The sequence below is a fragment of the Phyllostomus discolor genome, chromosome 6 (genome assembly GCF_004126475.2).
Source record: "Phyllostomus discolor isolate MPI-MPIP mPhyDis1 chromosome 6, mPhyDis1.pri.v3, whole genome shotgun sequence".
NCBI lineage: Eukaryota > Metazoa > Chordata > Mammalia > Chiroptera > Phyllostomidae > Phyllostomus > Phyllostomus discolor.
Genome location: NC_040908.2, coordinates 67,684,069 through 67,700,526, shown reverse-complemented (window position 1 = coordinate 67,700,526; position 16,458 = coordinate 67,684,069). Strand labels below are relative to the sequence as shown.

Genomic DNA, 16,458 nt, shown 5'->3' with positions numbered 1-16,458 from the left:
AAGCTACTATTAACAGCTATAAGTTGGATGGAAGGAGCCTCAGGGTATCTCTACTGTTAGTCAGGTTGATGGAGTCTCAGATTTGGCACCCTGCTGGCTCTGTGGCTCTGCCTGCCTTTCTGCCTCAGAGACAGCTATCTTCCAGCTCTTCTCTTGATGTCAGACACTTCAGTGCCTCTCTGTATGCCACTGGTGCCTTTCAAGCTGCTATCCTGGTGCTGGAGCTCAGAGAGAGTGAATCTGAGTAAGTCTGTGTGTGGGTTATTTAGGGGAATTGCTTGGGACTCTAGAATAAGAAACTGCAAGTTTCTTACACTGACTCAAACCCTGCTGGGCTTTGCAGCCAGAAGTTATGGAGCCTGGTGTGGGGCTGGGACTCCTTGCTCTGAAGATATCCCTCCTGAATTTTTATCCACCATACATGGGTGTGGACCCAGCCCATTTTGCATCTCTTCCCCTTCCATCAGTCTGGGTGGATATGGTTTCTTTAGTCCTGTAGTTGTCAGACTTCCATTCAACTCGGTTTCTGATGGTTCCAAGTGATGGTTGTTCTATATTTTAGCTGTTTCAATGTGGTCTAGTTGTTCTAGCACTGTTTGTTGAAAAGACTATCTTTGCTCTATTGTACTGCATTTCTTAAAGATCAGTAGACTGTAAAGATCAGTAGACTATATTTATTTCTGGGCTCTCTTCTATTTCATTGATTTTTTTTTTTGGCCAATACCACACTTTCTTCATTACTGTAGCTTTACAGTAAGTCTGAAGTTGCGTAGTGTCAGTCCTCTGATTTTGTTTTTCTTCAATATTGTATTGGTGATTCCTTTACCTCTCTATATAAAGTTTAAAATCCACTTGTTGATATCCACAAAATAACTTGCTGTGATGTTTATTAGCATTGCATTGATTCTGTGGATCAACTTGGAAAGAACTGACATATTGACAATACTGAGTTTTCCCATTCAAAAACATGTAATATCTTTTAATTAATTTACTTCTTTTTTTATTTCATTCAGTAGAGTTTTGTAGTTTTACTTATATAGATTATTATATATAGTTTGTTGGATTTATACCTAATTATTTATTTTTGGGGGGTGCTAATATAGTTTTGTTTTAAATTTCAACTCCACATCTTCATTGTTAGTATATAGGAAGCAATTGACTTTGTATATTAACCTTGTATCCTGAAACCATGTTATTACTACTTATTAGCTGAAGATTTTTTGCCATTTCCTTTGGATTTTCTACATAGAATAATATGTCATCTGCAATAGATTTTAATATTGAAATCTGGCTTCAAATACCCCAACTCAAATTAACCCTGTCTTGGAATCACTGAACACAGACACCAAAACTAACTTTTGATTAACAGATAGCTCTGTCAGTCATTCAACTGTTGGGGAATTCTAACTTCTTGGGCCTCAAGATGTTTGATGCACAAATGTAGAAACACAGACCTTTTTTTTTAATCTGCTTCTAGGAAGTATTCTGAAAATACTACAGCCTTTTACAAGTGTTAATTTATCTGACATAGAAACCCAAAAGGAAAAATTCTGCTATTTAAATATATCTTTTAAGAAGAAAGTTTATATAAGCAGTATAAAAACACAGATAATGAGTAATTACAGATAACTCTGTGATTATCTGAGTAAACACAGATAATCACAGAGTTTTGAAACTCTGGGATTTTGTTCTTTACCATCAGTGAAGCCCAAATAGCAATGGATGCATTTCTTTTGACCAATTTGGCCTGGAACATGATACTCAATTTAGAGATATAGAAATATAGACATGAGTTGAACTGTGCTCAGGATTCAACTTCTATTAATCAGAGTTTACACATGAAATAAAACTTATCATTTTCTCAACAACTGACAAAATAAAGGACAGGGTCACAGTATTTTAACTATATTAAGTGAAGTTGGATTATGTAGCTCCTAAGTAGGTTCTTTGTAATTCTTAGTCTTTTGTATATGTAAATATGAAACCTCTGATAAATAAGAGTGCATCATGAAGTATAAGATATTGATCTTTCAAAAATAAATTTGCAGCTGACTTCTCAGTAGAAATAATGAAAGTCAGAAGACAGTGGAAGGGTATCATCAAAGTGTTAATTTCTAACCTTTAAAATTATTCCCAATAATTTTCTACCTACCAAAATATCCTTCAATATCAGCAAGGTCATAATACAGGTAAGTAGAAATGCTCAGTTTTGGATACATTTAGAGATAGAATCAACCGGATTGGTTATGGGCATACAAAAACAAAAATCATGGATCACTTCCAGGTTTGAGGCCAAGAATTATATAAAGACTTCCCAGGTACTGAGATGGGAAGACTGAAGGCATATTTGTATGCATCAGAGAGAAAAGGATAGTGAATAGCAGAAACTAAGGTTTGAAAATGTTAAGGTTGAGAGTTTCAAAGATAACTTCAGAGTAGATGGAAGCTGTGTTCACTTGCTATTGCCCCTAAACCAGATTTACAGCTGAATTTCCAAGCAATCAACATGTACAATCAACTGAAACCTAATTGATATGAAATATTATAACCAAGCAGTACAGAAGATGCTACATAAAGACTGATAAGAGTGTTGAAGACATGGAGGGAGAAAGCCCCCACAGGCCAGTGCAGCAGTGGCTGAGAAACCAGGTAGACATAGTGGTTGTGGCACACCCTACCCCTAGGAGTGAAGGGCCTTAGCCCAAGGCATGGATCCCCAACTCATAGCAACAGAGAAACAGAGAGGAGTCTGTGTATCAGGTGGGAATCAGTGGAGATCCACCATGCCTGGGAGACTCAGGGTACAGCCTCCCAGCATAGAGTACTCCTTGTTGCAGCACTAGCTTGGAGAGTTCACGATATGGCCTCTGAGAGCTGGAAAGGCCATGCTGCTGCACCCAGGTCCCAAGGAAGGGTCTGCTGGCTACAGCCAGCACTGACTTTAAGGGGCCTTCTATTTTGGGGGGAGGATTTAGGCGAAGACCAGTGACTTAACTGAGTGATTTGGAAAAGAGGACTAGTCCATTCCATCTCGAGTGCACAGGCAGTGCCTATCACCCCACCAGTTGGAACACTCCTGCTGCTGAGTTCAGAGGCACAGAGGAGCTGTACAGAGCTGGGAAATGTGGCCCATTCTGCAGTATTTGGAGCTTCGGTGTATCAAGCTGTGACTTTTGGTCCTGTTCTGCTGAGACAAGCTGCATGGAAAGATCAGAGTGCAGCACAGAGATAGAAATTTGGGCCACATCCTGCTTAGTTTGGTGGAGAGACAGGTGCTGCACAAAGGTAAGAATTTTCGACTATGTCTCCTGGGGAGGCTTCTTTCTGGGAACCAGGCAGGTTGTGCTAAAATTCTTGGCTACATTAGAGGGAGGCAAACCCATCCTCAGCCCATGCTACACTGAGCTCAGCCCTCTGGGAAGGAAAAGAGTGCCTGCCCCACTCCCACAGGTTTGCAGGTATCACCCCCAACAGCCCTGCCAACTCCCAGATACCCCTACTAGGTTAATATCCGCAGGGGAAGGAAGAACAACTCAGAAGAGGGCTTCCAAAGGGTGAGACCCTTGGAGGCTTTTTATAGGAACAGGACAAAAATCTTAGCCTCCTCTTGCAGGATGTGCTACCCTTGAGTCCAGGGTTGCTGAGCTTGCTCCTGAAAAGGGCTCCTGGGGTACAACTCCTGGGGTTGCTGGCTGTACCCATCCTGAATCTTCAGTGAGATCCCCTGAGGAAACAGGTACAGGAGTCTCTGGCAGAGACTGAAGGGTTTGCCTTTGAGATAGGGGCTACTTTCCCCTCATTGAGTGCCCAACTGACTGTGTGGCTGACAAGTAGGAGGCCCACTAGCTCTATCTCAACTACCTTGGGCTTTTCCTACAGACTCTCATCAGAAGGCTTAGTAGAAAGATCAGGCAACTTCATGGGAAGACAGAGAAGCTGACAGGTGAAGGCAGACGTCAGGGAGCCATGGTCCTTTTACAGAGCAACTCCCAGCTCTAAGTAGGAAGAAGCCGACTCTTTTACATAGATTGGCCCCTCACATGTACACCAGACACAAACAGTGAAGAGCATGGTAATAAGACAGGTATCCCAAGCTGGTTACACACAACATGTGACAGCAACTTGCATCTGGACACCAACCAAGTGGACCCAGAACCAACATAACCAGTGGTAAGCTTCAGACCACACCAGAGCTCTTCCAACCAGCCATATAACCATACAACCAAAGGGGAATTCCTGCAGGGAAGAATGCCACTTCGAGGGGCAGCCCCTGCACAGTGTCTCATACATGGTGGTTCAGGTTTACCTTTATAGTCTCCCAGACTGAAGAATTAACTCTACCCACAAAAGGGCCAACAGTATTCAAGACTCAGCTGCAATGGGGGATGCACATATCCCATAAGAAACACTCCTGGAGCACAGAGCTGAGGTGATCTGGAATACAGCACCACTATGACCAACAAGACACCTTCATCATAAAACCATCAAAGAAAGTTTGGGAGACTAGCAAATTTACCTAACACACAGAGAACAAATGGAGAGACAAAGAACAATATCCCGAATTAAAAAAATAAATAAACAGAAATCCCCAGGAAAAGAATTAAACGAAATAGATGAAATGGAAGCAACCCAAATACCAGATACAGAGTTTAAAATAATGATTATAAAAATGCTCAAGGACCTCAGGGAAAGAATCAATGATCTCAGTGAGAACTAAACAGATAACAAGCATTAAAAAGGACACAGAAACCATAAACAAGAACCAGTCAGAAATGAAGATTACAATATCTGAAATGAACAATTTGCTAGAAGCAATCAACAGCAGGTTAGATGAAGGAGAGGATCAAATCAATGAATTAGAGGACAAGATAATAGTATCCACCCAGAGAGAAAATGAAAAGGAAGAGATTTAAGAGAAATGAGGAAAGCCTAAGGGACATCTGGAACATCGACTATAACAACATCTGCATCATAGGGGTAGCAGAAAAAAAGAGGGTAAGGGATAGAGAACCTGTTTGAAAAAATAATGGCAGAAAACTGCCCTAAACTGGTGAAAGAAAAAGTCACACAAGCTCAGGAAGCACAAAGGGTCCCAAACAAGACTACCCAAAGAGACCCACACCTAGACATATTATAATTAAAATGGCAAAGGGTAAAGACAAAGAGAGATTTTTTTTAAATATTTCACCCATTTATTTTTAGAGAGGGAAGGGAGGGAGAAAGAGAGAGGGAGAGAGAAACATCAATGTGCAGTTGCTGGGGGTCATGGCCTGCAACCCAGGCATGTACCCTGACTGGGAATCAAACCTGTGACACTAAGAGAGATGTTTAAAGGTAAAAAGAGAGAGACAGTTACTTAAACAGGATTTCCCATATGGCTGCCATCTGATTTCTCAAAAGAAACACTTCAAGACAAATGGATTGACATGAATTATTCAAAGTGATGAAAAATAAGGACATGCAACCAAGTATACTCTACCCAGCAAGGTTATCATTTAAAATTGAAGGTGAAATAAAGAGCTTCGCAGACAAAAAAAGGACCAGAAGTTCATCATCACCAAATCAGCATTGCAAGAAATGTTAAAGGACCTGCTTTAAGAAGAAGAAATAGAGAGAGCAAGAAACATAGAAACAATAAAAAATGGCAATGAATAAATACCTATTTATAATAACCTTAAATGTAAGTGGGATAAATGATTCACTCAAAAGACATAGAATAGATGAATGGATAAGGAAACATGACCCTTACATATGCTGTCTACAAGAGACCCACCTCAGAACAAAAGATTTCTACATGCTGCAAGAGAAGGGATGGAGGAAAATATTCCATGCAAATAGAAACAAACAAACAAAAAGCTGGGATAGCAATACTTGTATCTGACAAAATAGCCTTCAAAACAAAAGCAATCATAACAGACAAAGAAGGTCACTACATAACACTAAAGGATCAATCCAATAAGTAGGTATACTTTGAAAACATATATACACCCAATATAGGAACACCTAAGTATATGAAGAAATATTGGGGGACTTTAAGGAGGAAATGACAGCAATACAGTTGTAGTAGGAGATTTCAATACCCCAGAGTCATCAATGGATAGATCTTCCACACAAAAAATCAACAAGGAAACAGTGACATTAAAGAACACACTAAGTCAAATGAATTAAATTGATATTTACAGAACATTTTACCCCAAAGCAGCAGAATATACATTCTTCTCAAGTGCACATGGTTCATTCTCAAAGATACATCACATGTTAGAACACAAAATAAGTCTTTTATTAAAAAAATTTTTTTAGACTTCCGGCAAGATGGAGGCATAGGTGGATGCATCTTACCTCCATGCACAACCAAGATTAGAACAACAACAATTTAGAGGCAGAATAACACCCAGAACTGATAGAGAATTTATCTGAATGGAAGTCAGACAGCCAAGAAGTTGAAGTAGACCCATTCATCCAGACTGGTAAGAGGGGTGGAGGCGAGGACACAAGTCGCAGTGTGTGGAGTTTGGGGAGAGCTGGGCGCCTAAGCCAACCAGGAGTGAGTAAGCCATCTGGGATGCACAGTGGGTGGACCCTGAGTATGCAAGCGGCAACTGGCGGACCCAGTGAGGCTGCGATTGTGGACCAGGGCAGAGCTCGCAGCCCAGGATCCCAGGGAAGGGACTGAGATACCAGGAGAGTGGGGCTGCCGCCATTGTTCCCTCCTGCCCCCGCCCCCACATACAACGTCACAACCTAGCGACTGGGGTGCCCAGCTCTGGTGAACACCTAAGGCTCCTCCCCTCACTGTAACAAGAGTGACCAGACTGGGAAAAAAAAGAGAGAGTGATGGCTCAAATAGAAGAACAAATCAGTGCCCCAGAACTCACCCTTTTGAGCGACCGAGAAATAGCTAACCTATCAGATGCACAGTTCAAAACACTGGTGATCAGGAAGCTCACAGAATTGATTGATTTTGCGCGCAAATTAGATGAAAAAATGCAGGTTACCATAAAAGAGATGAAGGAAGATGCACAGAGAACCAACAGTGATGGGAAGGAAACTGGGATTCAAAACAACAGAGTGGACCAGAAGGAAGAAAAAAGAAACCAAACAGGAAATAATGAAGAAATAAGAATTCAAAAAAACGAGAAGCTTAGCAACCTCTAGGACATCTTTAAACGTTCCAACATCCGAATTATAGGGGTACCAGAAGGGGAAGAGGTAGAGCAACAGATTGAAAACATATTTGAACAAATAGTAAAGGAGAACTTCCCCATTCTGACAAAGGAAATAGACTTCCAGGAAATCCAAGAAGCTCAGAGAGCCCCAAAGAAGTTGGACCCAAGAAGAAACACACTAAGGCACATCATAATTGCATTAGCCAAGGTAAAAATGAAGGAGAGAATCCTAGAAGCAGCAAGAGATAAGGGAACAGTAACCTACAAAGGAGTTCCCATCAGACTGTCAGCTGATTTCTCAAAAGATACCTTACAGACAAGAAGGGGCTGGAAAGAAATATTCCAAGTCATGAAAGACAAGGACCTATATCCCAGATTACTCTATCCAGCAAAGCTTTCATTTAAAATGGAAGGGCAGATAAAGTGCTTCTCAGATAAGGTCAAGTTAAAGGAGTTCATCATCACCAAGCCCTTATTTTATGAAATGTTAAAGGGACTTATCTAAGAAAAGAAGATAAAGAAAAAACATGTATAGTAAAAGGACAGCAAACTCACAATTATTAACAACCACACCTAAAGCAAAACCGAAACAAACTAAGCAAACAACTAGAACAGGAACAGAACCACAGAAATGGAGATCACATGGAGAGTTATCAACAGGGGAGTGGGAGGAGGAGAGAGGGGGAAAAGGTACAGAATAAGTAGCATAGATTGTAGGTTGAAAATAGATAGGGGGAGGGTAAGGATAGTATGGGAAATGTAGAATCTAAAGAACTTATAAGTATGACACATGGACATGAACTAAAGGGGGGAATGTGGATGGGAGAGGGGGTACAGGGTGGAGGGGAGAGAAGGGGGAAAATGGGACAACTGTAATAGCATAATCAAAAAATATATTTAAAAAAATAAGATCTATGTGCAAGTAAAATGTTTTAAGGTCTGATCCAATAGATACTTGTGAGGAGAGCATGCTTTATGAAGACTATCTAGAGAATAAAAGAATTTGAAAAAGTAAAAAAAAATTTTTTTTAATTATTTTTTAAAATATATTATTTATTTTATTTTTTTAGAGAGAGGGGAAAGGAGGGAGGAAGGGAGGAAAAGAAACATTGATGTAGGAAAGATACATCAGTTGACTGCCTGTCACATAGCCCCAATAGGGGACCTAGCTCACAACTCACACATGTACCCTGACTAGGAATTGAACTGGCAACCTTTTAGTTTGCAGGCTGGAGCTCAATCCACTGAGTCACACCAACCAAGGGAAACACAAAACAAGTCTTAACAAATTCAAGAAGACTGAAATCACATCATGTATTTTCCCAGATCACCATGGAATGAAACCAGAAACCAATCTCAATCAAAAGCCTCAAAAATGTTTAAATACAATACATGGAAGCTAAATAACATGTTATTAAACAATGAATGGGGCCCTGGCTGGTGTGGACTGTGGATTGAAAAGATTGCTGGTTTGATTTCCAGTCAGGACACACGCCTAGGTTGCAGGCCAGGTCCCCAGTTGGAGGTGTACAAAAGGCAACCAAATTTGTTTCTCTCACACGTTTCTTTCTCCCTCCTTTTTTCCCTCCTTTCCCCCTCTCTAAAAAATAAATAAAACTTTAAATAATGAATGGGTTATCAATAAGATAAATGAAGAAGTGAAAAATTACCTGAAAACAAATAAAAATTAACTCACGACCCCCACAATCTAAGGGACACTGCAAAAGCAGTCCTGAGAAGGAAGTTCATAGCACTACAGGCCTATCACAAGAAGCAAGAAAAATCTCAAATAAATAACCCAACCCTACACCTAAAAGAATTAGAAAAACAAAAACTAACAAAGTCCAGGGTAAGTAGAAGGAAGGAAATAATCAAGATCAGAATGGAAATGAATGATGTAGAGACTAAAAAATACAATTCAAAGGATTAATGAAACCAGGAGCTGGTTCTTTGAAAAGAAAAAAAAAAAGATTGATGAACCTTTAATGAGACTCATAAAGAAAAATAAAGAGAGCCCTGGCTGGTGTGGCTCAGTGGATAGACCACCAGCCTACGGACCAAAAGGTCACCAGTTCAATTTCTAGTCACAGCACATGCTGTGGTTGCAAGCCAGGTACCCAGATAAGGGTGTAAAAGAGGCAACCAATAGATGTCTCTCTCGCACATCTATGATTCTCTCCTTCTCTTTCACCCTGACATCCCCTCTCTCTGAAAGTAAATAAATAAAATATTTTTTTAAAAAAGGGAGGACCTAAATAAATAAAATCAGAAATGAAAGAGAAGCAACAACTGACATCACAGAATACAGGGAGAGTAATAAAATACTATGGACAACTAACTATATACCAAGAAATTGGACAACCTGGGAAAAATGGATAAATTCCTAGAAACACACAATTTCCCAAAACTGAATCAAGAAGAATCAGAAAATTTTAGTAGAACAATTACAACTAATGAAATTGAAGCAGTAATCAAAATACTTCCAGCAAACAAAAGTCCTGGACCAGTTGGCTTCACAGGATATTGTTATCAACCATTCAAGAAGAACTAATACCAATCTTTCTCAAACTATTCCATAAAATTCAAGAGGAGAGATTATTTCCAAGTTCTTTTTATGAGACCAGTATTATCCTAATTCTAAAAACAGATGAAGATACAACAAAGAAAGAATATTATAGGCCAATATCCCTGATAAATATAGACACTAAAATCTTCAACAAAATATTAGCAAATTGGATCCAGCAAAACATTAAAAAGATCATATACCATGATTAAGTGGGATTTACCCTGGGGATACAAGATTGGTACAATCTTGCACCAATATAAATTAATAAACAATATAAATATACAATATAAATATAAATCAATTTACAATTTATTTACATTGTACAATATAAATCAATAAACGTGATACATCACATAAACAAAATGAAAAATAAAAAGCACATGATCATATCAAAAGATGCAGAAAAAGCACTCGATAAAATCCAGCACCCATGATAATAAAACTCACAGCAAAGTGGTAATACAAGAATCATACCTCAACATAATAAAGGCCATGTATGACAAAACCACAGTCAACATCATACTCAATGGGCACAACTAAAAGCATTGACCTAAAGATCAAGAACAAGACAGGGATGTCCACTTTCACCACTCTTATTCAACATAGTATTTGAAGTTCCAGCCACTGCAATCAAACAAAAAGAAGAAATAAAAGGCATCCACATCGGAAAAAAGAAAGTAAATCAGTCATTACTCACAGATAACATGATATTGTACATAGAAAACCCTAAAGACTCCATCAAAAACCTACTATACCTAATAAATGAATTAAGCAAAGTAGCAGGATACAAAATCAGTACTCAGAAATTTATGGCATTTTTATACACCAATAATGAACTGTAGGGTACCGGCTTGTTTCAGTCTGGCAAATGTGATTTAGCTCTGTATGGAAAACCTACAGAAGCAAAGTGGTGGGCAGGAGCCAGACCTTCAAACCAAGTTTTCCTGGGGCAATCAGGCCTAGAAAATGTATACAGACTGTTATGGCCTGCTCTTGCTAGAACTCCATCACCCTTGTCTAAAACAATAAATATGTATCATCTATCTTCAAGGTAATTTCCAAATCCTGTGTGAATTCACCCAAGGACAGAGTTAATTGGTTCGCCACCATTCCCCTCTGTATGTTATTTTTATTTCCTTGATTATACCTAAAATGTAGACAATAATATTTTATGTAATAGATAATAAATCTTTTTCTGATGTAAGCCTGAAGAAAAACAATAAAAGCCTGTCTAGGCAAGGTTCAGGGCGTTCTCCTTTTGAGAGAGTGGCTGAGGCATTCATAGACAATCTCCCCTTGAGAGAGTAGCCGTGTAGTTCCCTTTTTCTCCACAAAACTGCTGTTACCTGTGCATTTATTTTCTCTTTCAGCCACAGCAGGTGGACTCTGCCGACCGGAGTCCTCCACAATGAACTATCATAAAGAGAAACTAAGAAAACAATCACATTTACTACTGCAATAAAAAAGTAAGGTACCTAGGAATAAATTTAACCAAGGAGGTAAAAGACCTGTACTAGAAAAACTATAGAACACTGAAGAAAGAAACTGAGGAAGATACAAATAAATGGAAGCATATACCATGTTCATGGATTGGTAATATTAACATCATCAAAATGTCCATACTACCCAAACCAATCTACAGATTCAATGCAATTCCTATTGAAATACCAATGGCATAATTTAGAGATACAAAACAAACATCCCCAAAATTTATATGGAATTAAAAAAACACCCTGAATAGCCACAGCAATTTTGAAAAAGAAGAACAAATTTGGAGGGATCGCAATACCTCATATAAAACTATACTACAAGGCCACTGTAATCAAAACACTCTGGTAGTGGCATAAGAACAGACATATAGATCAATGGAACAGAACAGAGAGCCCAAAAATAAACCCATGTCTTTATGTTCAATTAATATTTGACAAAGGGGGCACAAGCATATAATAAAGACAGTGTCTTCAATAAATAGTGTTGAGAGAACTGGACTGGTATATGCAAAAAAATGAAACTAGACCACTAAGTTACACCATACACCAGAATAAACTCAAAATGGATAAAAGACTTAAATATTTAAGTCATTCCACCATAAAAGTCCTAGAGGAAAACATAGGCAGGAAAATTTCAGGTATCTCATGTGGCAATATTTTTGCCAATATATCTCCTAGGGCAAAGGAAATAAAGGAAAAAATAAACAAGTGGGACTACATCAAACTATAAAGCTCCTGCATAGCTAAAAAAACCATCATCAAAATGAAAAGGGAACTCACTGCATGAGAGGACATATTTGCCAATGATACACTGGACAAAGATTTTGTCTCCAAAATATATAAAGAACCCATATGACTCAACACCAGAAGACAAACAATCCATTTAAAAAAAAATTGGCTCTGAATAGACACTTCTCCAAAGAGAACATACAGATGGCCCATAGACAAAAGTAAAGATGCTCAGCATCACTAGCCATCAGAGAGATGCAAATTAAAACCACAATGAGATATCACCACATCTGTCAGAATGGCCATGATTAATAAATCAACAAACAAGTACTGACAAGGATGTGGAAAAAAGGGGAACCCTAGTGCACTGTTGGTAGGAAAGCAGACTGGTGCAGCCACTGTGGATAATGATATGGAATTTCCTTAAAAAAACTAAAAATGGAACTGCCTTTGACCCAGCAATTCCACTTCTGGGAATATACCCTAAGAATCCTGAGTCAACAAAACAAAAGAACTTACACACCCCTATGTTCATAGCAGTGTTATACAATAGCCAAGTGCTGGAAACAGCCTAAGTACCCATCAGTAGATGAGTGGATCAAAAAACTGTGATACATTTACACAATGGGATACTATGCAGCAGAAAGAAAGAACTCCTACCTTTTGCAACAGCATGGATGGAACTGGAGAGTATTATGCTAAGTGAAATAAGCCAGATGGTAAAAGACAAATACCATATGATCTCACCTATGAGAGGAATCTAATGAACTGAATAAACTAATGAACAAAATGGAACCACAGGCATGGAAACATGGAACATACTGAAAGTGACCACAGCAGAGGTGGGAGAGGGATAATAGCAGAAAGAAATGGAAGGGACTAGACAAAGAACATATATAAGTGACCCATGGACAAAGGACAACAGTGTAGGAATTGACTATGGGATCGGGTTAGGATTGGCAAAGGAGGGCAAAGAGGGAAAAATGGGGACAACTGTAATAGAATAACAATAAAAAATGATTTAAAACAAAACAAAACAAAACAAAAAAAGCCCTGGCTTGTGTAGCTCAGTGGACTGAGTGCTGGACTGTGAACCAAAAGGTCGCTGGTTCAATTCCCAGTCAGGGCACATGCCTAGGTTGCAGGCTAGGCCCCTGGCTGGGGGCATGTGAGAAGCAACTGACTGATGTATCTCTGACACATCAGTGTTTCTCCCTCTCTTTCTCCTTCCATTCCCCTCTATCTAAAATGAATAAATAAAATCTTTAAAAATAAAAAACAAAAAACTTAATTATCATTACAAAATATGCCACAAAAAGCCAAGTTATTAATAACTATTAGTTGTTTAAGGCAATTTAGTTTACCTCAAAGAATTATTCTCTGCTTTTTGTCTGCCAAGTTCACTTTCAGTATCCATTGCCTTTCTTGCTAGTGATTTCATTTCTTTTTCCACAGTCGTTATAGTTTCCTTCATCAAAGTCATATTTGACATTTGCTCCATACGTTCATCATCAAGCTATGTAAGTAGAATGACAAGGTATCATTGGCAAATATATCCTCCTATACATATGTCCCCCCATTGCTAAAAAAATCTTAGTGATCTTCCTAAAGAGACATCCTCTCTTTGTAAAGACTGGTATATGACAAGATTTATATGATGAGGTGATTATATTACATTTGAACATTGTGGGAAGCAATATGGACAAGTCATTGTGGAGCAGGAACAAGAATAGTATATCCATCTATATTTTCAATCTGGTTCAATTTGACTTGAGCATACATATCTTATTTACAACATATTTCTTATTTGTTCTTCAGCATTAATAAATTACAGCTATAAAGTGAAATTATGAAAAAAATTGTTTTCCCTATCTATTGCTTGTTTTACTCATTCTAATGACATAATGAATGATGAATGTATAAATATATTCAATTAAATTTGGTAACACATAGTCAAATTCCCTTAATTTTGTTTCTATAGTTACATCTCAAATATATATTCATAGCATCACAAGTCCTTGATTAGTAAAAAAGGTGATGCTTCAGATTTAAATTCAGTTTATATATATTTTTCTCACTAATTTTCATTTCATCATCATTTTCTCTACCCTAATTACTCTTTAGGTAGAATAATCCAATTTATTTGTATCTTGCAATGTTATCTTTAATGAAATAGGGAGATGAAAAATTTGTTAAGATCCATGAGAGTGCATCCCTAATGGTTTTTTAAAAAAGAATGTACTCTGCAACCTAAGATAAAAAGGATTTTACCCACATTTTTAGAAGGAAATAAACAATGAAGAAATGACAATTTACACCATATATACCACCTTTAGTCTTTTAGGATTAAAAACCCTAACCTTAGAAAACTAAAAGAACTTCTAGGAACATAGAAAAAAAAAAAAAGGAAAAAGGTAATAAAGCCATTGATAGTTTATAGCCAAAAGTGCCAAAGTGATTTTTCTTTACATTATGAACTGTACACTCCAGCTCCTCTATCCTTTGTTCCAAGTGCGCCTTCTCATTAAATGCTGTCTCTTGGGCAATCTGGTTAAAAAACAAAATCAAAACAAAGTGCTTTCAATGTCATTGCATTGTGTTACATAAATGTTCATAGAGATAAAATCCTTTCAAACCTTTAGTCTTTCCCTCAGACTATCTCGTTCCGTGGTCATTCTTCGTAAATCAGTGAAGGCTACATCTCTTTCAGTCTCCACCCGCCGGAGGATGGCATGTGCTGTTGTAGATTTAGGAGACTTACAACTTTTCATCATTTCTCGTCTAAGTCGAGCAATTTCTTCCTGAGCCTATTATTTAAATACATAGATAGACTCCTATTTAACAAGTGTGAGAACAGACATAAAGATAGCTATTTTATATCCAGCCAGTTCAAATTCAAACCTATTATCAATATGCATGAAGTAGGATAATGGTATAATTTTGACTTTAAACAAATCAAAAGATGTTCTCAGAATAAATTGATATTTGATATTTTATACAAATCAATGTGTAAAAATAGAAGTTTGGTTTACAGTATCTTTGCCAAAAATTTTTAAAATTAATTTGTAGGCAATCAATCCAAGAGAAAATGATATACTAAGAAATATATTCTTAGTATATATGGTATATATACTACAAAGTATACTCCACCCATTTTGTAATGTAAACTTGAATTTAGCACAATTCATGTAGAATACTGGTTTAATGAATATTATCATAGTGTTCTAGTCTTTTTGTATATAAATGTATATGCCATAGTCATGGCCTAAGTACCTTTACCCTGACAGAAAGGCCCACCAATTCTTACTCATTCAAAACAGGTAAGTCCCTTATCTTTCTTCCTCTTGATTTTAATCACTATTTATTCAGCCAGTCTCCAACTCTCAGAGGAAGATATGTTACTTCCCAATTTCCAAAGCAAAGCCTTCACCAGAATCCTGGACCTGATCTCCTGAAGTGTCTTCTAAGATATCCCTTACTCTTATGATGATTTCCTCTCACTTTTTAAAAATATATTTTATTGATTATGCTATTATAGTTGTCCCATTACCCCCTCCATTCCCCTCTACCCTGCACACCCTCTTCCACCCACATTCCCCTTTAGTTCTTGTCTATGTGTCATAAGTTCTTTAGCTTCTACATTCCCATACTATTCTTGCCCTCCCCCTGTCTATTTTCTACCTACCATCTATGCTACTTATTCTCTGTATCTTTTCCCCCTTTCTCCTCCTCCCACTCCCCTGTTGCTCACCCTCCATGTAATCTCCATTTCTGTGGTTCTGTTCCTATTCTAGTTGTTTCCTTAGTTTGTTTCTGTTTTTGTTTTAGGTGTGGTTGTTAATAATTGTGAGTTTGCTGTCATTTTACTATACATGTTTTTTTATCTTCTTTTTCTTAGATAAGTCCCTTTAACATTTCATAAAATAAGGGTTTGGTGATGATGAACTCCTTCAAGGTGACCTTAGAAATACTTCATTTGCCCTTCCATTCTAAATGAATGCTTTGCTGGATAGAGCAATCTTGAATGTAAGTCCTTGCCTTTCATGACTTGGAATACTTCTTTCCAGCCCCTTGTTGCCTATAAAGTCTTTTTTGAGAAATTAGCTGACAGTCTGATGGGAACTCCATTGTAGGTTACTGTCTCCTTATCTCTTGCTGCTTCTAGGATTTTCTGCTTCATTTTTATCTTGGCTAATGTAATTATGATGTGCCTTGGTGTGTTCCTCTTTGGGTCCAACTACTTTGGGACTCTCTGAGCTTCCTGGACTTCCTGGAAATCTATTTCCTTTGCCAGATTGGGGAAGTTCTCCTTTATTATTTGTTCAAATAACTTTTGCACTTGCTGCTCTTCTTCTTGCCCTTCTGGTACCCCTATAATTTGGATGTTGGAACATTTAAAGATGTCTTGGAGGTTCCTAAGCCTCTCCTCATTTTTTTGAATTCTTGTTTCTTCATTCTTTTCTGTTTGTTTTTTTATTCTTTCTTCCTTCTGGTCCACTCCATTGAT

General features: G+C 37.9%; 1 protein-coding gene across 7 annotated transcripts in view; it reads right to left on the bottom strand.

Annotated features, from left to right (window-relative positions):
• The window catches only part of TSGA10 (testis specific 10), a 158,069-nt gene that overhangs the window by 103,931 nt on the left and 37,680 nt on the right, over positions 1-16,458 (bottom strand). For all 7 annotated transcript variants that reach the window (XM_036028303.1, XM_028517269.2, XM_028517268.2 and 4 more), the window contains 3 exons: positions 14,588-14,758; positions 14,421-14,498; positions 13,316-13,467 (listed from right to left, as the gene is read on the bottom strand). In XM_036028303.1, the coding sequence (XP_035884196.1) occupies positions 13,316-13,467; positions 14,421-14,498; positions 14,588-14,758 (401 nt within the window). The remainder of the gene's footprint in view (positions 1-13,315; positions 13,468-14,420; positions 14,499-14,587; positions 14,759-16,458) is intronic.